The 26,975-nt window shown below is 46.2% G+C and overlaps 1 protein-coding gene across 3 annotated transcripts; it reads right to left on the reverse strand.

The window, feature by feature from the left end:
- Positions 1-4,500: 4,500 nt before the first annotated feature.
- On the reverse strand, positions 4,501-24,372 carry LOC109906004 (histamine H2 receptor). Of its 3 annotated transcripts, none has more exons than XM_031789975.1 (5): positions 24,210-24,372; positions 5,798-10,199; positions 5,498-5,663; positions 5,273-5,421; positions 4,501-5,196 (listed from the first exon to the last, which is right to left on the reverse strand). In XM_031789975.1, the coding sequence occupies exons 2-4, from the start codon at positions 6,810-6,812 to the stop codon at positions 5,337-5,339; spliced, it is 1,266 nt and encodes a 421-aa protein (XP_031645835.1). In that variant the 5' UTR covers positions 6,813-10,199; positions 24,210-24,372; the 3' UTR covers positions 4,501-5,196; positions 5,273-5,336. The 3 variants fall into 3 exon arrangements, with proteins under 3 accessions (XP_031645835.1, XP_020359229.1, XP_020359228.1); XM_020503640.2 differs by having other exon boundaries at positions 5,273-5,392; positions 24,210-24,370; XM_020503639.2 differs by lacking the exon at positions 24,210-24,372 and having other exon boundaries at positions 5,798-10,310.
- Positions 24,373-26,975: the final 2,603 nt, after the last annotated feature.

A 26,975-nucleotide genomic window follows, 5' to 3' on the forward strand; every position in this document is an offset into this window, starting at 1 on the left:
ATCTCAAAGTGTTGTACAGAAACCCAGCCTAAAACCCCAAACAGCAAGCAATGCAGGTGTAGAAGCACGGTGGCTAGGAAAAACTCCCTAGAAAGGCCAAAACCTAGGAAGAAACCTAGAGAGGAACCAGGCTATGAGGGGTGGCCAGTCCTCTTCTGGCTGTGCCTGGTGGAGATTATAACAGAACATGGCCAAGATGTTCAAATGTTCATAAATGACCAGCATGGTCAAATAATAATAATCACAGTAGTTGTCGCGGGTGCTACAAGTCAGCACCCCAGGAGTAAATGTCAGTTGGCTTTTCATAGCTGATCATTAAGAGTATCTCTACCACTCCTGCTGTCTCTAGAGAGTTGAAAACAGCAGGTCTGGGACAGGTAGTACGTCCGGTGAACAAGTCAGGATTCCACAGCCGCAGGCAGAACAGTTGAAACTGGAGCAGCAGCACGGCCAGGTGGACTGGGGACAGCAAGGAGTCATCATGCCAGGTAGTCCAGAGGCATGGTCCTAGGGCTCAGGTCCTCCGAGAGAGAGAGAGAAAGAAAGAGAGAAAGAGAGAATTAGAGAGAGCACACTTAGAGCACACAGGACACCGGATAAGACAGGAGAAGTACTCCAGATATAACAAACTGACCCTAGCCCCCCGACATATAAACTACTGCAGCATAAATACTGGAGGCTGAGACAGGAGGGATGGCATGAAAGAGCACCAGTAAGCCAGTGACTCAGCCCCTGTAATAGGGTTAGAGGCAGAGAATCCCAGTGGAAAGAGGGGAACCGGCCAGGCAGAGACAGCAAGGGCGGTTCGTTGCTCCAGAGCCTTTCCGTTCACCTTCACACTCCTGGGCCAGACTACACTCAATCATATGACCCTTCTTCAACTCCCTCTCTTCTCCCCTCCTCTCCTAGTCTCTCTCTTCTCCAACTCCCTCTCTTCTCCCCTCCCCCTCCTCTCCAACTCACTCTCTTTTCCCCTCCTCTCATACTCCCTCTCTTCTCCCCTCCTTTGCAACTCCGTCACTTCTCCCCTCCTCTCTAACTCCCTTTCTTCTCCCCTCCAACACCCTCTCTTCTCCCCTCCCCTCCAACACCCTTCTACTCCCTCTCTTCTCCCCTCCTTTGCAACTCCGTCACTTCTCCCCTCCACTCTAACTCCTTTTCTTCTCCCCTCCAACACCCTCTCTTCTCCCCTCCCCTCCAACACCCTTCTACTCCCTCTCTTCTCCCCTCCTTTGCAACTCCGTCACTTCTCCCCTCCACTCTAACTCCTTTTCTTCTCCCCTCCAACACCCTCTCTTCTCCCCTCCCCTCCCCTCCCCTCCCCTCCCCTCCCCTCCCCTCCAACACCCTTCTACTCCCTCTCTTCTCCCCTCCTTTGCAACTCCGTCACTTCTCCCCTCCACTCTAACTCCCTTTCTTCTCCCCTCCAACACCCTCTCTTCTCCCCTCCCCTCCCCTCCAACACCCTTCTACTCCCTCTCTTCTCCCATCCTTTGCAACTCCGTCACTTCTCCCCTCCACTCTAACTCCCTTTCTTCTCCCCTCCAACACCCTCTCTTCTCCCCTCCCCTCCAACACCCTTTTACTCCCTCGCTTCTCCAACTTCTCCAATCTCTTCTCCTGGCTTCTCCTTTTCCCTCCCAAACGGACCTTCATATTGTAGGTGAGAACCCATTCTCCTCTCCTCTATAATCAGTGGGTGTTCTTTAGATATGAGTCATGTGTTTTGTTGACTCAATGGATGGATTGTGGAAATGGAGACCATAGATTGTGCTGTGTTTAGAAATGAGATGACAAATTATTGGAACAACACACACAAGTCTTCTGTCCCGACAGGCAACGGTTAAGCAAGCTCTCTTTCTTTCCTTGAGTTTTGTAACATTCGTCTTACATTCAGTTATTGTATATTTCTACAGACTAAGGGCCCCGTCTAATTATTTTATACATTCAACACTTAATTTCATTCATGTTTTTAAAAAATGCATTTGTTTCTTGATATAAATTGTTTGCTTTTCACTAACCTTTTTTCCCACCAATGCCATACTTCCTGGTAAATTCTCATATGCGCAAGTGAGTGGCTGTTCTCGCCACGGTTGATCACGCCATCTTTGATTACGGGGGTGTTGGTGTCATTTATTTCAGTTGCATTTTGAATATAACTTAGTTAATTCTAATCAAGAATTGTTTATTTTGTTTTGGGTAAATTATATTTGCTATGTAAAATTATAGAGCCCAAAAGATTGGAGAAGTGGTTTATCCATACTACCGGTCAAAGGTTTTACAACACCTACTCATTCAAGGGTTTTTCTTTATTTTTACTATGTTATACATTATAGAATAATAGTGAAGACATCAAAACTAGGAAATAACACATATGGAATCATATAGTAACCAAAAAAGTGTTAAACAAATCAAAATATATTTTATATTTGAGATTCTTCAAACAGCCACTGTTTGCCTATGGACAATTATCTTATCTGTCTCTGTAGGCCGGGCTGTGAGGTTAACACTAGCCTACTAGCTACCTGTTCATTTTAGGCCTACATTCCTTAAGGACTCCTTGGGTTGGTGAGAGGGTCAATTTGAGACTTTTATTTTGAAGGCAAACCATCAAATTACACTATTGTAGCTAATCCTTATTGTGGCTACCTTCACATAGATGTGTCCGACCGCCATTAATCAAATAAGAACTGTCTTATAAATTAGGGTCATTTTAGATGACAGCTAGCTATATAGTTAGCTAGCTAACGATAAGTACTGAAACAGATTATGTCGTTTTGCTATGTTTTTGGGGAAGAACATTGTTTGCATCCATCAGCTAGCTCGCTTTTTTCAAGACCAGCATTTTTCCAGAGCTTGGGGACGTGTGTCTGCGCTCGTGCGGCAGCGACAGGAGCGCGAGACAAAACTTTACCAGCATCATAGCATTTGTATCTGGGAATCGTTGTGACATACGAAATACGAGTGATAGTGTAATCAATGTGTAATAACTATGTAAAAAAAATCATGAACGTGTTAAATTATTACGTGACGTGCAGTCATATTCAGGTCCTGATTGGTCAACAAGCTTATTTGACATGCAAAGACCCAAACGGCGTTCCATAGGAAGGAGATACCTGGGGGATCCGTTTGATGTCTCTGTGAACATCCTAGATGTGTTGGAAGAGGTTGCATCAGTGAGAAAAACGAGAGGTGCACTTATTTTGTGGAGCAGAGGGAGGGTGCTTTGCTCCTCAAAAAGATATCGGATTGGAATGTGTGCTGTGTGGATCTTCGAAGCAGGGCGTCTGTCAACGGGGTTGTCTCTGGGGTGGCGCTAGAAGTGAGTGTAAAGGATACAACTTAAGAAGTAGATGGAGTGGTCGGTGTAAACCGACGGACCTATATAGTGGATGGAGTGGTTCTACTAAGCTACATGGAATTGTTTTAAGGTCATACCAAGGATCATTTAGCTATTTGATTTAGAATTTTAAAACACCTTGAAGTATTAAAAATACATATATTATTAATGAAAAAAAGATTTAGCCTTTCTGCTATTACAAACACATTGAATAACAAACTTAATCGAACAACAGATAGACCCCCCCAAAAAATGAAAAGGAAGTTTGTTCTGAAGTGTCTGTCCTTTTTCTGAGAGATACAAGAAAGATCCGGAAATGTACTTCAACCCTTTATATTTGGCACTAAACAGTCTCCATATATACTTCCTTACATTTTTTCAACTGGTACCGGGACCTTCAGACAAGTCTTGTAAGGACAAACTGTTTGGATGCTGCAGACAATTTGGTGAGAAGAACGATGTTCGGGATGTCTCATGGTCTGACAAACGGCGCTCTCTAGCTCTGTCGCCTTTCACCGCAGATACAGAAGTGTGACATCGGCTGATGTGGTAGATTGAGATGCGTCCAAACTGACAGATTTCTATGGGGATTTTTGTGTTATGTGAGGGATTTGACGGCAGAGGAAATACATGGAATCCTGTGGATGAAAGTACCGCCCTGTCAGGCCTCTGACTCTGTGTATGTGATTTGGACTGTGACGGATGCAGCGGAATAGAATTGATGAACATGATCTATTTTTGTATTTTGTGTGAAGTCAACACTTTTTCTCCAGTAGGTGGCGGAAGGCACATTACATTTGTGTGACTGCAATTATACCAGAGGAGAAGAAGTGCCAGCTCTTTGCTGCTTGTTTATTGGCAGTTGAAGTGTGCAGATTGGCACACTGCCACATTTCTTCAGAATCTACATAAACCTGGACTTAGTCCCTTTCATCCTGAAAACCAAGTTATGTATGTTTTTCAAGAACTTGACTTTTCCTTTTTATCATTTTTGTTTGAATTTGATTTTTTTGTTTTGTTTTACAGGGACAGGCACATTAATCAACGTTTCAGTTAAAGTGCCCGGTTTTAGCTAGCCGGCTAATTTGCAACCACTGTCCCTGGGCAACGTTCCCACGGCTACCATGAGAGAGCTCCTGGAGAAAATAAATGGCACGATATTGTTGGTAAATGCTATTTATTCTACCACTCCACCAGCAGCTTTCAGTACCATCCCTGGTCGTAGGTGGCCTTCCTTCACAACCTTACAACAACTTAGATGGCACTGTGGTTAGACGTGACAAATATCAGATCCCAAGACGTTCTGGGGCATGTTTTAGTCCACTAGGCTGCATGTACATACTGTGTACTCAAATTCAAAATACCTAGTATATGACACATATAGCTGCACAGTTAAACAGTCCCTCATACAGATTAAACACTTTCACATATTTGAAATCATTTTCTCTCAGAACACTGATTGTTTTATGAGAAAATTGCTGAGTCTAGTCTCCTTGTCAGGTTGTACTACCATATTCCATCACTAGAGGGCATAACTATCTGCTTCATTGGAAGATCACAGTCAGGCTCAGGTGAATAACACCAGAGCTTAGATTTCACCACCAGTCTGACACGAGTGTTTTAATCTGTCTGTCTGTCCGTCCGTCCGTCCGTCTGTCTGTCTGTCTGTCTGTCTGTCTGTCAATGACATTACTTTCCAGGTATCAGTGTTCCAGAACAAAGTGACTTGTGGGCTTCCCCAGTCATTGCTTATTGGTTGAAGGGATAGAAATAGTCTCATTCTAGTTCTGCGGTTAAAGGTCCCCGGGATTCCTTGTTGCAGATTGTCCGTGATATTTTAGACGACTCCCAGTGTCCTGGGGGAGAACATAGAGAAGTGGATCACTGTTATGAAACGTTTATAAACTCATTCATCGTTTTTAGATGTCTTACCTGTCTGTGATTGATCCCCTGGGCTGGGTGTCTGAGTTAAGTTGGCTGGTCCTGGGCTCAGCTTTCAGGACAGGTAGGACACTGAATCCTCCTCACAGATAGACACAGGGTCACCGCCATCTGACACACAGGATATAGAATGACCCAGGCTATCAACAGTTTTATAATAGGCTACAGATAATTACACAGGTGATTTATTTTTTATCTGTAGTTGTTTTTGCTCACTCGTTGGCGGCAGACGCCCCTGTGCTGTGCTGAGTGGAAGGTATGGTTGTTCCTCTGACTTCCTGTATCATCATCATCACACCGGTCTCACCTGGCCCCGCCCTACAGGAAGAGGTGTGTTCACGCAGCAGAGCGACACCCCCCCCCTCACCTACCTCCCCCGCACCTGAGAGGGACACAAGACCAGAAGACCAGAGTTGTCTATTCTGTGCACACAGGCTCACCATTGACCTAACTCGCTAGACACAAGAAAACACAATATTTTGGAGTTGTTATCAGTGATTGTGTATGTTCCGTCACCGTGTGTGTTGTCTTTCTCCTTGTTCCTTTTACCCGTCGTGGTCCTGTTGTGGGGCGACGCTGGCCCGCCCCTCCCCCTGCCATATCCATAGTTACCACAGTGCAGCAGGCGGGCGTAGGCGGACCTAAAGTCTCTGTTGAGGGCAGCGTAGAGCAATGGGTTCAGAGCTGAGTTGATGTACCCCAGCCACAGCACCACAGGGTAGGCTGCTGGGTAGTCCTGCATCCTCAGACCCATGATAGTAAACAGGGTGAAGTAGGGGAACCAGCACACCATGAACACTCCGATAACTGCTGCTAGGGTCACTGTGGCTTTGTGTTCCCGTAGAGCCATCGCTGTTACTGAGGTGAGTTGACGAGGGGCTGACGAGGGACTGTTGTTGTTGAGGTTGGGTCGTGCATGGATGATGCGTCTGGCCTGGGCCCGGGCGATGCGGAGTATGCGGAGGTAGTTCCAGCACATGATCAGCAGGGGAAGGTAAAAGGTTAAGGAGGCGTCCACCGCAACGTATGAAGGGTTCAGCTCAAACTTACACTCCCTCTCCTCCCCCGGGCCGCGGTTCTGCACACTGCCGTCCACAGTGTTCCAGCCCAGGTGGATCGGTAGGAACGACACCCCCAGCGACACCGCCCACACCGAAGCCATCGTTATGGCTACCCCCCTCGGCAACACCAGCGACGAGTATCTAAGGGGTGCGGTCACGGCCAGGTATCGGTCCACGCTGATGGCCAATAGGGTGAGGATAGAGGCAGTGCATAACATAACATCCAATGAGATGTAGATGTTGCAGAGGGTTGGCCCCAGCGGCCAATCGCTGAGCTGGAGGAGGGCGGAGAAGGGCAGGACCAGCATGCCAAGCAGCAGGTCAGTGATGGCGAGGGAAACAATGAAGCAGTTGGTGAGGCAGCGGAGACGTCGTGTGGCGCAGACGGCCAGACATACCAGGACATTACCAAACACCGTCAGCAGAATGAGCAGGGACAGGGTCACACCTAATATCACCACTGACAGCATCCTTACTGAAGTCCCAGTCCCTACCCTAACCCCTACACCCAGTCTCAAACCTAACCCCTACACCCAGTCTCAAACCTAACCTCTACACCCAGTCTCAACCCTAACCCCTACACCCAGTCTCAAACCTAACCTCTACACCCAGTCTCAAACCTAACCTCTACACCTAGTCTCAACCCTAACCCCTACACCCAGTCTCAAACCTAACCTCTACACCCAGTCTCAAACCTAACCCCTACACCCAGTCTCAAACCTAACCTCTACACCCAGTCTCAAACCTAACCCCTACACCCAGTCTCAACCCTAACCCCTGCCCTACTGCCAGTCTCAACCCTAACCCCTGCCCTACACCCAGTCTCAACGCTAACCCCTACACCCAGTCTCAACCCTAACCCCTGCCCTACACCCAGTCTCAACCCTAACCCCTAGACCCAGTCTCAACCCTAACCCCTACACCCAGTCTCAACCCTAACCCCTACCTTACACCCAGTCTCAACCCTAACCCCTCACTTACACCCAGTCTCAACCCCTCACTTACACCCAGTCCCAACCCCTCACTTACACCCAGTCTCAACCCCAACCCCTCACTTACACCCAGTCTCAACCCAAACCCCTCACTTACACCCAGTCTCAACCCCAACCCCTCACTTACACCCAGTCTCAACCCCTCACTTACACCCAGTCTCAACCCCAACCCCTCACTTACACCCAGTCTCAACCCCAACCCCTCAGTTACACCCAGTCTCAACCCCAACCCCTCACATACACCCAGTCTCTACCCCAACCACTCACTTACACCCAGTCTCAACCCCAACCCCTGCCCTACAACAACAACTCAGTCCAGTCTCCTTCAGATAATACTTATCTGGGTGTGTCTATATCCATACCAATGTGCGTAGATGGACATTTATCTTTGTGTTTGAGCTATTTTCCTGAGTATGTTTGGGCATATTTCACATCTATTGGAGTGTATATGTTGTCAGGATGGAGGGGTCAGTTCATCATTACAGATCCTCTGATTGAAGGAGCGATGAGGAGGCTGGTGGCTGGTCCAGTCAGTTTGATGATGGGCTGTAGAACAGCTCCCTCTGTTGGTGACTGGTCCAGTCAGTTTGATGATGGGCTGTAGAACAGCTCCCTCTGTTGGTGGCTGGTCCAGTCTGTATGGGATGATGGGCTGTAGAACAGCTCCCTCTGTTGGTGACTGGTCCAGTCAGTTTGATGATGGGTTGTAGAACAGCTCCCTCTGTTGGTGGCTGGTCCAGTCTGTATGGGATGATGGGCTGTAGAACAGCTCCCTCTGTTGGTGACTGGTCCAGTCAGTTTGATGATGGGTTGTAGAACAGCTCCCTCTGTTGGTGGCTGGTCCAGTCTGTATGGGATGATGGGCTGTAGAACAGCTCCCTCTGTTGGTGACTGGTCCAGTCAGTTTGATGATGGGTTGTAGAACAGCTCCCTCTGTTGGTGGCTGGTCCAGTCAGTTTGATGATGGGTTGTAGAACAGCTCCCTCTGTTGGTGGCTGGTCCAGTCAGTTTGATGATGGGTTGTTGAACAGCTCCCTCTGTTGGTGGCTGGTCCAGTCTGTATGGGATGATGGGCTGTAGAACAGCTCCCTCTGTTGGTGGCTGGTCCAGTCAGTTTGATGATGGGTTGTTGAACAGCTCCCTCTGTTGGTGACTGGTCCAGTCTGTATGGGATGATGGGCTGTAGAACAGCTCCCTCTGTTGGTGACTGGTCCAGTCAGTTTGATGATGGGTTGTTGAACAGCTCCCTCTGTTGGTGACTGGTCCAGTCAGTTTGATGATGGGTTGTTGAACAGCTCCCTCTGTTGGTGGCTGGTCCAGTCTGTATGGGATGATGGGCTGTAGAACAGCTCCCTCTGTTGGTGGCTGGTCCAGTCAGTTTGATGATGGGTTGTTGAACAGCTCCCTCTGTTGGTGACTGGTCCAGTCTGTATGGGATGATGGGCTGTAGAACAGCTCCCTCTGTTGGTGACTGGTCCAGTCAGTTTGATGATGGGTTGTAGAACAGCTCCCTCTGTTGGTGACTGGTCCAGTCAGTTTGATGATGGGTTGTTGAACAGCTCCCTCTGTTGGTGGCTGGTCCAGTCTGTATGGGATGATGGGCTGTAGAACAGCTCCCTCTGTTGGTGGCTGGTCCAGTCAGTTTGATGATGGGTTGTTGAACAGCTCCCTCTGTTGGTGACTGGTCCAGTCTGTATGGGATGATGGGCTGTAGAACAGCTCCCTCTGTTGGTGACTGGTCCAGTCAGTTTGATGATGGGTTGTTGAACAGCTCCCTCTGTTGGTGACTGGTCCAGTCAGTTTGATGATGGGTTGTTGAACAGCTCCCTCTGTTGGTGGCTGGTCCAGTCTGTATGGGATGATGGGCTGTAGAACAGCTCCCTCTGTTGGTGGCTGGTCCAGTCAGTTTGATGATGGGTTGTTGAACAGCTCCCTCTGTTGGTGACTGGTCCAGTCTGTATGGGATGATGGGCTGTAGAACAGCTCCCTCTGTTGGTGACTGGTCCAGTCAGTTTGATGATGGGTTGTTGAACAGCTCCCTCTGTTGGTGACTGGTCCAGTCAGTTTGATGATGGGTTGTTGAACAGCTCCCTCTGTTGGTGGCTGGTCCAGTCTGTATGGGATGATGGGCTGTAGAACAGCTCCCTCTGTTGGTGGCTGGTCCAGTCAGTTTGATGATGGGTTGTTGAACAGCTCCCTCTGTTGGTGACTGGTCCAGTCAGTTTGATGATGAGTTGTAGAACAGCTCCCTCTGTTGGTGACTGGTCCAGTCAGTATGGGATGATGGGTTGTAGAACAGCTCCCTCTGTTGGTGACTGGTCCAGTCTGTATGGGATGATGGGTTGTAGAACAGCTCCCTCTGTTGGTGACTGGTCCAGTCTGTATGGGATGATGGGTTGTAGAACAGCTCCCTCTGTTGGTGACTGGTCCAGTCTGCATGGGATGATGGGTTGTTGAACAGCTCCCTCTGTTGGTGACTGGTCCAGTCTGTATGGGATGATGGGTTGTTGAACAGCTCCCTCTGTTGGTGACTGGTCCAGTCTGTATGGGATGATGGGTTGTAGAACAGCTCCCTCTGTTGGTGACTGGTCCAGTCTGCATGGGATGATGGGTTGTTGAACAGCTCCCTCTGTTGGTGACTGGTCCAGTCTGTATGGGATGATGGGTTGTTGAACAGCTCCCTCTGTTGGTGACTGGTCCAGTCTGTATGGGATGATGGGTTGTAGAACAGCTCCCTCTGTTGGTGACTGGTCCAGTCTGCATGGGATGATGGGTTGTTGAACAGCTCCCTCTGTTGGTGACTGGTCCAGTCTGCATGGGATGATGGGTTGTTGAACAGCTCCCTCTGTTGGTGACTGGTCCAGTCTGTATGGGATGATGGGTTGTAAAGTGAATATGATAGATAATAAACAGAGCAACAGTGTATGTGAAGAGTATGAAGGAATGTTTCCATGTGTGTGTGTGTTGGAGTGTCAGTGTAGTATGTGTGTCATGCCCTGACCTTAGATATCTCTGTTTTTCTATATATTTTGATTGGGTCAGGGTGTGACTAGGGTGGGTACTCTAGTTTTTGTATGTCTTGGGTTTTTGTATATCTAGGGGTTTTTGTATGTCTATGTTGGCCTGATATGGTTCCCAATTAGAGACAGCTGTTTATCGTTGTCTCTGATTGGGGATCATATTTAGGCAGCGCTTTTTCCAACTTTCTGGTGTGGGTTCTTGTCTATGCTTAGTTGCATGTCAGCACTATTTGTATAGCGTCACGTTTCGTTGGTTGATTTTTTGTTGTTGTTGTTCAGTGTTCATTCATTAAAAAAAGAATGTACTGTCTTATGTCTTGGGGGTAGAAGCTGTTAAGGTGTAATGATTGGGCGGTGAGTCGGAAGCAGATGTAATGTTTTAATAAAACAACAAAACCAAGAACACGTGTGTCCGTAATGATGTATCCCAGGACCGGTGATTAATACTCTGGCCATGTCTTACGCCGGAGGGGAGGAGCAGGAGCAGACGTGACATAAGCAGCCTTGTTGCTCTGGTACATGGCTACTGCAGAGATAGCAGTCTGTAACTTGGTTGGCACCGCCTGGTGTAGAGATGGCTGTGAGCTCAGCCCCAGTGATGTACTGGGCCGTACGCCCTACCCTCTGTAGCGCCATGCGATCGAAGGCCGAGCAGTTGCCATACCAGGCAGTGATGCAACCAGTCAGGATGCTCTCAATGGTGCAGATGTAGAACTTTCTGAAGATTTGAGGGCCCATGCTTCTTCACAACTGTTTGTATGTGTGTGGACCATTTTAAGTCCTTAGTGATTTGGACACAGGAACTTGAAGCTCTAGACCTGCTCCTCTGCAGCCACGGATGGTGCCGTTTCCTGTAGTCCCCGATCAGCTCCCTGGTCTTACTGACATTGAAGGAGAGGTTGTTGTCCTGGCAGGTCACTGATCTCCTCCCTGTAGACTGTGTCATCGTCGCCGGTGAACACATATCTCTCTACCGAACACACACACACACACACACACACACACACACACACACACACACACGCACACACAGGCTCCCATACTCTGTCGGACTCTTGGCAAAGCTTCCTTCCCATAGTTTATGTCCATATCTGGGCATCCTCCAATGTGTAGTGCCGGCCTGACATACCCCACTCCAGACTGCCTTCCCACAGACAGGTCACAGAGGGGTGTGTGTGTCTGTTTGTGTATTTGAGGAACTATGGGTGTTCACGTTTCTCTTTGTGTTTCAGAGATGAAAGGACTGGATGGGTTTTGAGAGATGAAAGGACTGGATGGGTTTTGAGAGGTGAAAGGACTGGATGGGGTTTGAGAGATGAAAGGACTGGATAGGCTTTTGAGAGACCAGAGATGAAAAGACTGGATGGGTTTTGAGAGTTCAGGGGTGAAAGGACTGGATGGGGTTTGAGAGATGAAAGGACTGGATGGGTTTTGAGAGGTCAGAGGTGAAAGGACTGAATGGGTTTTGAGAGGTCAGAGGTGAAAGGACTGAATGGGTTTTGAGAGATGAAAGGACTGGGTGGGTTTTGAGAGGTCAGAGGTGAAAGGACTGGATGGGTTTTGAGAGGTCAGAGGTGAAAGGACTGAATGGGTTTTGAGAGATGAAAGGACTGGGTGGGTTTTGAGAGATGAAAGGACCAGATGGGTTTTGTGAGGTCAGAGGTGAAAGGACTGGGTGGGTTTTGAGAGGTTAGAGGTGAAAGGACTGGATGGGTTTTGAGAGATGAAAGGACTGGATGGGTTTTGAGAGGTCAGAGGTGAAAGGACTGGGTGGGTTTTGAGAGGTCAGAGGTGAAAGGACTGGATGGGTTTTGAGAGGTCAGAGGTGAAAGGACTGGATGGGTTTTGAGAGATGAAAGGACTGGATGGGGTTTGAGAGATCAGAGATGAAAGGGCTGGATGCGTTTTGAGAGATCAGAGATGAAAAGACTGGATGGGTTTTGAGAGGTTAGAGGTGAAAGGACTGGATGGGTTTTGAGATGTCAGAGGTGAAAGGACTGGATGGGTTTTGAGGGGTCAGAGGTGAAAGGACTGGATGGGTTTTGAGAGGTCAGAGGTGAAAGGACTGGGTGGGTTTTGAGAGATCAGAGATGAAAGGACTGGATGGGTTTTGAGAGGTCATAGATGAAAGGACTGGATGGGTTTTGAGAGGTCAGAGGTGAATGGACTGGATGGGTTTTGAGAGATCAGAGATTAAAGGACTGGGTGGGGTTTGAGAGATGAAATGACTGGATGGGTTTTGAGAGATGAAAGGACTGGATGGGTTTTGAGAGGTCAGAGGTGAATGGACTGGATGGGTTTTGAGAGGTCAGAGGTGAAAGAACTGGATGGATTTTCATCAGTAGCAAAGGAAAGTGAACAATTAATCACAAAAGGGAAAAATGTAACCATCCCACTAAAGGAAGCTGTTGTAGCATAACAAGTTGGAGACCAGCCAAGCAGTTTGAGCTGTGGATTTTTCCCTAGAACTTGACCTGGAATGACGGATGAGACTATTTCATGCGGTGCCTAGACAGTATGATTGGGGAGATGCTTGAATACCAATTACACATTTTTGTTAGTCTCATCAAACAGCTGTGTCTTAACCAGTGGCGATTGGTGCCGTTTAAGATGAGGGTGGACAATTTTTTTTCATGAGCATGGCCTTATTTCTATAACAGCATATTGGATGACTGCTGTTAATATTCAACCAGTTCAATGTAACAGCGATCGGTTTAGAATACTACATCATACTCCAATTTGTAGACGTAGAAGTAAAGAAATGGATAAATAAACATTCTGATCCAGAGCTAGAGGTAGTTTTCTGTGTTTGGGCTTAAAAGGTTTCCAAACTGAGACATATGGTCACATTCTTATATTGATATAAGTTAGAGAGATGGTTTTCCTTCCAAATTCTGCAAATATGGACAACCAAACACTTCAAGGCCTGTAATTTTCATCATAGGTACACTTCAACTATGACAGACAAAATGAGAAAAAAATCCAGAAAATCACATTGTAAGATTTTTAATGAATTCATTTGCAATTTATGGTGGAAAATAAGTATTTGGTCAATAACAAACGTTTATCTCAATACTTTGTTACATACCCTTTGTTGACAATGACAGAGGTCAAATGTTTTCTGTAAGTCTTCACAAGGTTTTCACACACTGTTGCTGGTATTTTGGCCCATTCCTCCATGCAGATCTCCTCTAGAGCAGTGATGTTTTGGGGCTGTTGCTGGGCAACACGGACTTTCAACTCCCTCCAAATATTTTCTATGGGGTTGAGATCTGGAGACTGGGGGCGGAGCTAGCATGTTGGAGTGAACGGCTGTGCGTGAGAGGCTCCTGCAACTTTTTTGCGAAATAATCTAATTTAACCTACTTTATGGCACTTTTTACAACAAACGTTTCTTTCTAATACAAGATTGTAACTTTTTATATGAAAATGCCGAGTAATAAGCGACCAAAGGACAATAAATCCACAGCTGAGGCCTACTCCCCACTAAACAACGAGACAGACATGGCGGGAGGCACATGCAACAACGTGACACAGAACTTACCCGGGCTTTGGGGGAGCTACGTGTTGCTATAGCTGAGGATCTTAAGGCCACTATTGCTGAACTGGACACCAAAATCGAGAGCATCATTCGAACGGTCGCTTCGCATGGCCAGAGTATTGTGGACCTTGAGAAAGCTTCTGAATTCAACGCTGGTAGGATCGACGAGTTAGAGAAGCTATGCACGTCATTGCAGGATACTGTGCAGAGGCTTTCTGTGAAAGTGGTGGACCTGGAGGGCCGATCCAGACGTAATAACCTTCGCGTTGTTGGTCTGGCAGAGGGGGTAGAGGCGGGCTCTCGCCCCACCGACTTCTTCGCCAAGCTACTGAAGGATGCAATGGGATCGGATGTTTTGGATTCGGATCCCCAGCTGGACCGTGCACATCGCTCCCTTGGCCCAGTGCCTGGACCGGGCCAACGTCCTCGCCCAGTAATCATCTGTTGTCACAGTTTCAAGACCAAGGATCTTATCCTGCGTGATGCTCGAATGAGGGGCAACCTGTCACATAAAGGGCATCCATTCCGTGTCTATGAGGATTATGCGCCCGATGTGGCAAAGCATCGACTACAGAGATGTCATGAACAAACTCTACAAACTCCATCTTCGCCCAGCCTTACTCTTCCCTGCAAGACTAAGAATTACCCCGCCTTCCGGTGAGAAGATTTGGCTCTCCTCGGTTTTGGACGCAGAGAAGTTTATCCGGGGATATACACCAATCCCCCGTACAGGTTAGAGTGCCTTGTTATTGCGTGTTAGGGTCTGCTCATGGACTCGAATCCATACTATACCATATTGGGTGAAAACGTATTAAACGGGCTCAACAAGGGCTACCGAACATGTAAGACGCTGAGCAGACCAATGAATGGCGGTCTCATTTAACGTTAAATTCACTTTCATCCCGGCTGTGCTCAGCGATGCATATTTTTTACTTCCAGGTTTGATCACTGACACCTTCGGACGGATATACTTATATTCCCCCACTTTTGTTTTGTTTCGTTATTTATTTTACAATCCTTACATTATTCTAACTACCATACCATTTATTTATTGCTTGCGGGGGACTGGGGGTGATGGTTGGCAGGGGGCAGACACCTGGTTAGCAGGTTGATGTTTTGTGCCGTTCTGCCTTTGTCTGGCCGTGGGCCTCTCTCCCGACTAGAGTCCCACCAGCCCTCTGTAGTGCTTATGTCTGTGTAGGTGTGCATACATATAATTACTATTACTAGAGTCCCACCAGCCCTCTGCAGTGCTTATGTCTGTGTAGGTGTGCGTACATATAATTACTATTTGTACTTTATTACTATTTTCTCTTAGCATTTTAGTATTATGTATGTGTATATTTAGTATTATGTATGTGTATATTTTAAATCAGTGTAGATTGTTATTCTGGGGTATGAATGTGTGTATGTGTATGTGTGCATATGGAAGTATATACATATTCTTTAAATATATATTTTTCTATATGATTTTTTTGTGAAGAATCAACAACAAGTGGGACACAATCATGAAGTGGAACGACATTTATTGGATATTTCAAACTTTTTTAACAAATCAAAAACTGAAAAATTGGGCGTGCTAAATTATTCAGCCCCCTTAAGTTAATACTTTGTAGCGCCACCTATATGTATGTATATATGTGTGTATATATATATATATGTATGTACAGTGCCTTGCGAAAGTATTCGGCCCCCTTGAACTTTGCGACCTTTTGCCACATTTCAGGCTTCAAACATAAAGACATAAAACTGTATTTTTTTGTGAAGAATCAACAACAAGTGGGACACAATCATGAAGTGGAACGACATTTATTGGATATTTTAAACTATTTTAACAAATCAATAACTGAAAAATTGGGCGTGCAAAATTATTCAGCCCCCTTTACTTTCAGTGCAGCAAACTCTCTCCAGAAGTTCAGTGAGGATCTCTGAATGATCCAATGTTGACCTAAATGACTAATGATGATAAATACAATCCACCTGTGTGTAATCAAGTCTCCGTATAAATGCACCTGCACTGTGATAGTCTCAGAGGTCCGTTAAAAGCGCAGAGAGCATCATGAAGAACAAGGAACACACCAGGCAGGTCCGAGATACTGTTGTGAAGAAGTTTAAAGCCGGATTTGGATACAAATAGATTTCCCAATCTTTAAACATCCCAAGGAGCACTTTGCAAGCGGTAATATTGAAATGGAAGGAGTATCAGACCACTGCAAATCTACCAAGACCTGGCCGTCCCTCTAAACTTTCAGCTCATACAAGGAGAAGACTGATCAGAGATGCAGCCAAGAGGCCCATGATCACTCTGGATGAACTGCAGAGATCTACAGCTGAGGTGGGAGACTCTGTCCATAGGACAACAATCAGTTGTATATTGCACAAATCTGGCCTTTATGGAAGAGTGGCAAGAAGAAAGCCATTTCTTAAAGATATCCATAAAAAGTGTTGTTTAAAGTTTGCCACAAGCCACCTGGGAGACACACCAAACATGTGTAAGAAGGTGCTCTGGTCAGATGAAACCAAAATGGAACTTTTTGGCAACAATGCAAAACGTTATGTTTGGTGTAAAAGCAACACAGCTCATCACCCTGAACACACCATCCCCACTGTCAAACATGGTGGTGGCAGCATCATGGTTTGGGCCTGCTTTTCTTCAGCAGGGACAGGGAAGATGGTTAAAATTGATGGGAAGATGGATGGAGCCAAATACAGGACCATTCTGGAAGAAAACCTGATGGAGTCTGCAAAAGACCTGAGACTGGGACGGAGATTTGTCTTCCAACAAGACAATGATTCAAAACATAAAGCAAAATCTACAATGGAATGGTTCAAAAATGAACATATCCAGGTGTTAGAATGGCCAGTCCAGACCTGAATCCAATCGAGAATCTGTGGAAAGAACTGAAAACTGCTGTTCACAAATGCTCTCCATCCAACCTCACTGAGCTCGAGCTGTTTTGCAAGGAGGAATGGGAAAAAATGTCAGTCTCTCGATGTGCAAAACTGATAGAGACATACCCCAAGCGACTTACAGCTGTAATCGCAGCAAAAGGTGGCGCTACAAAGTATTAAGTTAAGGGGGCTGAATAATTTTGCACGCCCAATTTTTACGTTTTTGATTTGTTAAAAAAGTTTGAAATATCCAATAAATGTCGTTCCACTTCATGATTGTGTCCCACTTGTTGTTGATTCTTCACAAAAAATACAGTTTTATATCTTTATGTTTGAAGCCTGAAATGTGGCAAAAGGTCGCAAAGTTCAAGGGCGCCGAATACTTTCGCAAGGCACTGTATATATATGTATATGTGTGTATGTATGTGTGTGTATGTATATATATGTATATGTGTGTATGTGTGTATGTGTATATGTGTGTGTATGTATATATATATGTATGTATATATATGTATGCATATATTTTTCTTTATTTCTTATTAAACATGTTTTTTTTTATGGGGGGAACGTTTAATTTAACAAATCCTTGTTCCGATCTCCTGACCCACAGTATGTAAAGGTACGGCTGACTATGTCGGTTGCGGATGGTTTATTTTTTGACCAGCAGTGCTTAGCAATATAATCTTGAGGCTATATCTTGCTTGACGCAGGATGACGCTTAAATGCGCAATATGTTTAAGTTGCAACTTATTCGGTTTAGGTTTATTAGATGCTAACTGAACACTTAACTCGAGGGAGCCTCCTCAGTTCATATGTTAGTAGAAGTTCTAGGATAGTGAGAGGTGAACGTATAGTTGGGATTTTATTTTTGTTTTACCTCTTGTTCGAGGTCGCGCCGTGCTTTTTTGGCATCGGCCAGACAATGTGTTTATTATTTTTATTTTTCCTTTTTTTTCTCTCCTATTTGTACATGCCTGTTAAATGTGGGTTGATGGGGGGGGGGTAAGTGTTGGGGAAATTAGGGGTACAGGGTGGGAAGTAAAGGTGTTTGCAGGGGGGAGGGGTGGGTTGGATACTGCTCGGGTGTAGGTGCTACATATGCTGATCGTGATGGTTTGGTGCACTTTCTTACCTTTTTATCAAGTTACATGGTATGCAGGCCACCATAGGAACTACAAACGAGAGGAGGGCGGGGCTTACATTCACTTCCTGGAATGTCAAGGGTTTAAACGAACCAATTAAGAGGGGTAAGGTCCTAGCCCACTTGAAAGCACTCTCGTCTGATATTATATTTTTGCAAGAAACCCATCTGAAGAATAACTCTCATAGCAGACTTAAGTGTAGGTGGGTGGGGCAAGTGTATCACTCTAACATCTCTGCCAAAACGAGAGGCACAGCGATTCTGGTACGGAAAGGAATTCCCTTTCTACAAAAAACCACTATTGCGGATAAAGAGGGTCGGTATGTGATCGTAATAGGAGAAATCCACTCTACCTCAGAAACTCTACTAAATATCTATGGGCCAAACATTGACAACCCCTCTTTTTTCAAAAAAGTCCTTGCCCTGATTCCAGATATCTCCCATACTAACCTGGTCATTGGAGGGGACCTTAACTGTGTGCTAGACCAATATTTGGATAGATCCTCTACCCGGCGAACCCCTACCTCCTATTCAAGCGAATTCTTGAATACCTACATAAAAAATTCGAACTTATTTGATATATGGAGGATCGCTAACCCTACGGGTAGGGAATACTCCTTTTACTCTCATGTTCACAAGGTTTACACTCGAATTGACAACTTTTTGTTGGATGCTAGACTACTCCCCTATACCTGTAATGTGAGGTATCATGATATTATAATCTCGGACCACAGTCCACTCACCTTCTCCCTGAGATTGGGTGACATTGTACCAAACGAGAGGGTCTGGAGGTTGAATCCTCAGCTCCTCACAGAACCAACATTCTGTGAATATCTTAAAGACCAAAGTACATTTTTCTTTGACACCAACGACAACACAGAGACCTCCCCAGCATTATTGTGGGAAACACTGAAGGCTTATCTGAGAGGCTGTATCATCTCCTTTCAGGCTGCCAGGAGTAGGCAAAACAGAGGAAAACTGGAAGAACTGGAGGGACAAATTCACTTACTAGATAGGGAGAATGCTAGCCACCCATCTATGGAGAAACATAAAAAAATTACCTCTTTAAAATTTGAATATAATCAGATTCTCTCAGCTAAAATTGCTAAATCTTTTCTCTATGCCAAGCAAAAATATTTTGAGTTTGGTGACAAACCACACAAATTACTCGCCAGACAACTTCGAAAAAATGTGAGTGACCGAATGATTCACAGGGTTAAATCTGCATCTGGGGAATTACTCTCTTCCCCCAAAGACATCAATGACAGATTCCGGCAGTTTTATGAGACTCTATATACATCTAAAGCGGATCCTAACCCCTTAATTATGCAAACATTTTTGGAGGACTGTAATCTTCCTGCCCTGAACCAGGAAGATTCTAACTTCCTGAATAAGGAAATATCTCTTGATGAAATTCGAGAAACAATTAAATCTCTAAAGATTGGCAAGACCCCGGGCCCAGATGGATACCCTGGTGAATTCTATAAAACATTCAGCAACATGCTCTCTCCCTACCTGCACAAAATGTTGGTTCAGGCCAATGAAGTTGGAGCTCTCCCTTCTACTTTGGATGAAGCGTTCATTACAGTTATACATAAGAAGGGTAAAGATCCAGAAGAGGTAGGGTCATACAGACCAATATCTCTCCTTAATACAGACAGACACAGCAAACATTCTTGCCACAGCTCGCATTGATGTACCATCCTGGATGAGCTGCACTACCTGATCCACTTGTGTGGGTTGTAGACTCCGTCTCATGCTACCACTAGAGTGAAAGCACCGCCAGCATTCAAAAGTGACCAAAACATCAGCCAGGAAGCATAGGAACTGAGAAGTGGTCTGTGGTCACCACCTGCAGAACCACTCCTTTATTGGGGGTGTCTTGTAATATTTTAATCTACCTTTGGGCAGCATGTGCTGGCCCTGCCACCCGAGCAGTTGGGGGGGGGGGATAAGAGGGGGGGGGGGGGGGGATTGGGGGAATGGGGGGGGGGGGTAGGGGGGAAATCTTCCCTCTTTCTTTCTACGTGTCCTTGTTTTGTATGTCGTGTTTTGTATTGTTTGTTCTGCACCCAGAACTCTGGGTCTTGTTGTTCCTGTATGCTCTTTTATGTTTAGATAAGAATTGTATACCTGTCTTGTATACCTATACACCATTCTTGTGTGTGTTTAATAAAAATATTTGAAACGAGATCTGGAGACTGGCTAGGCCACTCCAGGACCTTGAAATGCTTCTTACGAAGCCACTCCTTTGTTGCTCGGGCGGCGGGTTTGGGATCATTGTCATGCTGAAAGACCCAGCCACGTTTCATCTTCAATGCCCTTGCTGATGGAAGGAGGTTTTCACTCAAAATCTCACGATACATGGCCCCATTCATTCTTTCCTTTACACGGATCAGTCGTCCTAGTCCCTTTGCAGAAAAACAGCCCCAAAGCATGATGTTTCCACCCCCATGCTTCACAGTAGGTATGGTGTTCTTTGGATGCAACTCAGCATTCTTTGTCCTCGAAACACGACGAGTTGAGTTTTTACCAAAAAGTTATATTTTGGTTTCATCTGACCATATGACATTCTCCCAATCTTCTTCTGGATCATCCAAATGCTCTCTAGCAAACTTCAGACGGGCCTGGACATGTACTGGCTTAAGCAGGGGGACACGTCTGGCACTGCAGGATTTGAGTCCCTGGCGGCGTAGTGTGTTACTGATGGTAGGCTTTGTTAATTTGGTCCCAGCTCTCTGCAGGTCATTCACTAGGTCCCCCCGTGTGGTTCTGGGATTTTTGCCCACCGTTCTTGTGATCATTTTGACCCCACGGGGTGAGATCTTGCGTGGAGCCCCAGATCGAGGGAGATTATCAGTGGTCTTGTATGTCTTCCATTTCCTAATAATTGCTCCCACAGTTGATTTCTTCAAACCAAGCTGCTTACCTATTGCAGATTCAGTCTTCCCAGCCTGGTGCAGGTCTACAATTTTGTTTCTGGTGTCCTTTGACAGCTCTTTGGTCTTGGCCATAGTGGAGTTTGAAGTGTGACTGTTTGAGGTTGTGGACGGGTGTCTTTTATACTGATAACAAGTTCAAACACGTGCCATTAATACAGGTAACGAGTGGAGGACAGAGGATCCTATTAAAGAAGGAGTTACAGGTCTGTGAGAGCCAGAAATCTTGCTTGTTTGTAGGTGACCAAATACTTATTTTCCACCATAATTTGCAAATAAATTCATAGAAAATCCTACAATGTGATTTTCTGGATTTTTTTCTCTAATTTTGTCTGTCATGGTTGAAGTGTACCTATGATGAAAATTACAGGCCTCTCTCATCTTTTTAAGTGGGAGAACTTGCACAATTGGTGGCTGACTAAATACTTGTTTGCCCCACTGTATGTACACTGCTCAAAAAACTAAAGGGAACACTAAAATAACACATCCTAGATCTGAATGAATGAAATATTCTTATTAAATACTTTTTTCTTTACATAGTTGAATGTGCTGACAACAAAATCACACAAAAATTATCAATGGAAATCAAATTTATCAACCCATGGAGGTCTGGATTTGGAGTCACACTCAAAATTAAAGTGGAAAACCACACTACAGGCTGATACAACCTTGATGTAATGTCCTTAAAACAAGTCTAAATGAGGCTCAGTAGTGTGTGTGGCCTCCACATGCCTGTGTGACCTCCCTACAACGCCTGGGCATGCTCCTGACGGATGGTCTCCTGAGGGATCTCCTCCCAGACCTGGACTGAAGCATCCGCCAACTCCTGGACAGTCTGTTGGTGGATGGAGAGAGACAAGATGTCCCAGATGTGCTCAATTGGATTCAGGTCTGGGGAACGGGCGGGCCAGTCCATAGCATCAATGCCTTCCTCTTGCAGGAACTGCTGACACACTCCAGCCACATGAGGTTTAGCATTGTCTTGCATTAGGAGGAACCCAGGGCCAACCGCACCAGCATATGGTCTCACAAGGGTTCTGAGGATCTCATCTCAGTACCTAATAGCAGTCAGGCTACCTCTGGCGAGCACATGGAGGGCTGTGCGGCCCCCCAAAGAAATGCCACCCCACACCATGACTCACCCACCGCCAAACCGGTCATGCTAGAGGATGTTGCAGGCAGCAGAACGTTCTCCACGGCGTCTTCAGACTCTGTCACGTCTGTCACATGTGCTCAGTGTGAACCTGCTTTCATCTGTGAAGAGCACAGGGCGCCAGTGGCGAATTTGCCAATCTTGGTGTTCTCTGGCAAATGCCAAACGTCCTGCACGGTGTTGGGCTGTAAGCACAACCCCCACCTGTGGATGTCGGGCCCTCATACCACCCTCATGGAGTCTGTTTCTGATCGTTTGAGCAGACACATGCACATTTGTGGCCTGCTGGAGGTCATTTTACAGGGCTCTGGCAGCGCTCCTCCTGCTCCTCCTTGCACAAAGGCGGAGGTAGCGGTCCTGCTGCTGGGTTGTTGCCCTCCTACGGCCTCCTCCACGTCTCCTGATGTACTGGCCTGTCTCCTGGTAGCGCCTCCATGCTCTGGACACTATGCTGACAGACACAGCAAACATTCTTGCCACAGCTCGCATTGATGGTCCATCCTGGATGAGCTGCACTACCTGATCCACTTGTGTGGGTTGTAGACTCCGTCTCATGCTACCACTAGAGTGAAAGCACCGCCAGCATTCAAAAGTGACCAAAACATCAGCCAGGAAGCATAGGAACTGAGAAGTGGTCTGTGGTCTCCACCTGCAGAACCACTCCTTTATTGGGGGTGTCTTGCTAATTGCCTATAATTTCCACCTGTTGTTTATTCCATTTGCACAACAGCATGTGAAATGTATTATCAATCAGTGTTGCTTCCTAAGTGGACAGTTTGATTTCACAGAAGTGTGATTGACTTGGAGTTACATTGTGTTTTTTAAGTGTTCCCTTTATTTTTTTGAGCAGTGTATATATATATACAGTACCAGTCAAAAGTTTGGACACACCTACTCATTCAAGGGTTTTTCTTTATTTTTACTAGGTAGTCACCTGGAATGCATCATCAAGGCAAGGGGAGGCTACTTTGAAGAATCTCAAATATAAAATATATTTTGATTTGTTTAACACTGTCTTGGTTACTACATGATTTCATATGTGTTATTTCATAGTATTGATGTCTTCACTATTATTCTACATTGTAGAAGATAGTAAAACTAAAGAAGAACCCTGGAATGAGTAGAAGGTGCCCAAACTTTTGACTGGTACCCTATATATAAAAAAGAGGTTTATGAGGTCAGAATATGGTGTCAAAATACTGTCATGATGACCTTGGGAGATGCGCCATGGAAACCAGAGGCAGACAGACACTTCAGGCAGACAGACATGTAGACAGACAGTCAGACTCTTCAGACAGACAGGCAGACAGGAAGATCTGTTGACGGACAGACAGGCGTGCAGGGATACAGAAATACAGACAGCCACAAACACACACACACACACACACTCCCAGAGCAGGCTCATTACAGCGTGCCCTCGTCACGTCGCTGTTGGCCCGACACACCTTAGCTCTAATGGAGGAAACCTTCTGAACATTGTGCTAATGGCTAATGCTAACGCTAATGCTAACGCTAATGCTAACACAACACACAGCTGCCACACAGGAACAGGACACTTTAACTAGCGTTTACACAACAACACCCAAGAGAGTGAATGTGCATGTGGTCACAAATGTGTATACAGAGACTGTTCAGCTTTTCTCTATTTCCTTCTCTATCATCTATATTATATAACATATCATGAACACATTATAGGGATCAGTTTGCCTGGTAACTGGCTGTGTTGGTTTCTGTTTGAGCCACATCCTATCTAATTCTGCATTTAACAGTTGTCTAAAGGAGAAACACAAACAGATCTGTCGTATACTCACTTCCTCATTCCCAGTTTTCCCCAGGAGATTTGGTGACCCCTGTATCATTGTGTTCCCAGTAAATTGCAGGCTACGAGTGGCTAAGTCAGTTGAAAAGACATTCACAGGGCTCAGTCTGGCACAGAGGTCAGAGGTCAGTCTGGGACCGAGTCATTATTAATGAGCTTCAGAGCACATCACCTATTAATGGCTTGTGAACTCTGGCAAGACAGGTCTTGATAGCAAAGGCATTAATATATTCATCTCCCGAGGGAGTGCTGTGTGATATTTGGACTGTTTAATAGTTAGAGTTTTTGTTACCAGCAGGAGTAAAGATCTCAGGTCAGCTATACACAAGTTGACGCAAATCATTATAATACGAAAGAGGGTCAAACTTACCTCAGTGTCAGCGGTCTTGCTTTGTTTCAGCTGCCTCTCCTCTCCTCTGCTCTACTCTACTCTGTGAGACTGGACAGAAACCAGAAGCTCATTCCTCATGTTTGTGTGTGTGTTTATGTATGTGTATGAGTCATACTCCCTTGCTCTCTCTCTCTCTCTCTCTCTCTCTCTCGCTCTTTCTCTCGCTCTCTCTCTTGCTCTTTCTCTTTCTCTCGCTCTTTCTCTCGCTCTCTCTCTTGCTCTTTCTCTCTCTCGCTCTTTCTCTCGCTCTCTATCTCTCTTTCTCTCTCGCTCTTTCTCTCTCTCTCGCTCTCTCTCTCTCTCTTTCTCTCACTCTTTCTCTCGCTCTCTCTCGCGCTCTTTCTCTCTCTCTTTCTCTCTCCTCTCGCTCTCTCGCTTTCTAGCTCTTTCTCTCGCTCTTTCTCTCTCTCTCTCTCTTTCTCTCGCTCTCTCACACTTAATTAATCAATTTAATAGTCTTCCAGTTGCATATACAATTTATGATGTATTTTCATACTCGTTCACGCTGCATGGTAAACAAGCTGTCCCTTCTAATAGAGAAGCCTTTAAAAATAAGATATCAGTTAGCATACAGATCTGAATTAGCCACCGTACTGTTTTATAGCTCACCCACATTTTCAATGTCCATGCCAGCGCTTACACTATCCTTCTCTGTCTCTGAGACCAGTTCCATGCCAGCGCTTATACTATCCTTCTCTGTCTCTGAGACCAGTTCCATGCCAGCGTTTATACTATCCTTCTCTGTCTCTGAGACCAGTTCCATGCCAGCGCTTATACTATCCTTCTCGGTCTCTGAGACCAGTTCCATGCCAGCGCTTATACTATCCTTCTCGGTCTCTGAGACCAGTTCCATACTGGTGCTTATACTATCCTTCTCTGTCTCTGAGACCAGTTCCATGCCAGCGCTTATACTATCCTTCTCTGTCTCTGAGACAAGTTCCATGCTGGTGCTTATACTATTCTTCTCTGTCTCTGAGACCAGTTCCATGCCAGCGCTTATAATATCCTTCTCTGTCTCTGAGACCAGTTCCATGCCAGCGCTTATACTATCCTTCTCTGTCTCTGAGACCAGTTCCATGCCAGCGCTTATACTATCCTTCTCTGTCTCTGAGACAGGTTCTGCCTCTCAGATGACACCTATTGCTGATGTAGTACTACGTTGGTTTGTTCATACTGCTGTCCACCAAGCATAGGAGGAAAACAGTGTCATTATTAAAACTTACAGGAGGTTGGGAGGGTTCTGTACTGGATGGTTTTAATGAAGGAGTCTCAGATACATTGTGGATGTGTATCTTTAGTGGCATTCCATATTTGGGTGAGAAGACACAGCTTTCAGAGTTGTCAGAGTTGTTCTCTCTGGAATCACATCCCCCTGGGTCGGTTTCTGTGTTACATCTTTTCATTTGTTTCTCTCTGTCTTCCCTAGCAGTCTTTTATTCAATCTTATCCCAGCTCTCTTTATCTCTATCGATCAGTGACGGAGGCACTCCACCACAGCATGTTTTGTATCCAAAGTGTCTATGCGTCATAACTGCTACCTACATATGGGTTCTCCTACAAACACATGTCTCTTTCCCTCTCTCTCTCTCTCTCTCTCTCTCTCTCCCTTTCTGCCTCTCTCTCTCTCTCTCTCTCTCTCTCTCTCTCTCTCTCTCTCCCTCTCTCTCTCTCCCTCTCTGCCTCTCTCTCTTTCCCTCTCTGCCTCTCTCTCTCTCTCTCTCTCTCTCTCCCTCTCTGCCTCTCTCTCTCTTTCTCTCTCTCTCCCTCTCTGTCTCTCTCCCTCTCACCACACCCACCTGTCTCCCTCCCTCTCTCCCTCTTTCACTCTCCCTCTCTCCCTCTCTGCCTCTCTCCACACCCACCTGTCTCCCTCCCTCTCTCCCTCTCTGCCTCTCTCCACACCCACCTGTCTCCCTCCCTCTCTCCCTCTCTGCCTCTCTGCCTCTCTGCCTCTCTCCACACCCACCTGTCTCCCTCCCTCTCTCCCTCTCTGCCTCTCTGCCTCTCTCCACACCCACCTGTCCCCCTCCCTCTCTCCCTCTCTGCCTCTCAGCCTCTATCCACACACACCTGTCTCCCTCCCTCTCAGCCTCTCAGCCTCTATCCACACCCACCTGTCCCCCTCCCTCCCTCTCTGCCTCTCAGCCTCTCACTCTCTATCCACACCCACCTGTCCCCCTCCCTCTCTGCCTCTCAGCCTCTCACTCTCTATCCACACCCACCTGTTTTCCTCCCTCTCTCCAGACCCACCTGTTTCCCTCCCTCTCTCCACACCCACCTGTTTCCCTCCCTCTCTCCAGACCACCTGTTTCCCTCCCTCTCTCCAGCCCACCTGTTTCCCTCCCTCTCTCCAGCCCACCTGTTTCCCTCCCTCTCTCCAGCCCACCTGTTTCCCTCCATCTCTCCAGACCCACCTGTTTCCCTCCATCTCTCCAGCCCACCTGTTTCCCTCCCTCTCTCCAGCCCACCTGTTTCCCTCCATCTCTCCAGACCCACCTGGCGCCACACACCTGTAAACTCCATGCTCTTTTCTTCTTGAGTCACAAGGTTTTTGTCTCACTCCTGTTTTTAGGTCAAGGTGATAACGTATCACACACACACACACACACACACACACACACACACACACACACACACACACACACACACACACACACACACACACACACACACACACACACACACACACACACACACACACACACATAGTCTCTTCGTTTGTTCCCATCGTGGTTTCCCGTCTGT

This window comes from Oncorhynchus kisutch, linkage group LG15, assembly GCF_002021735.2.
Source record: "Oncorhynchus kisutch isolate 150728-3 linkage group LG15, Okis_V2, whole genome shotgun sequence".
NCBI classification, from domain to species: domain Eukaryota; kingdom Metazoa; phylum Chordata; class Actinopteri; order Salmoniformes; family Salmonidae; genus Oncorhynchus; species Oncorhynchus kisutch.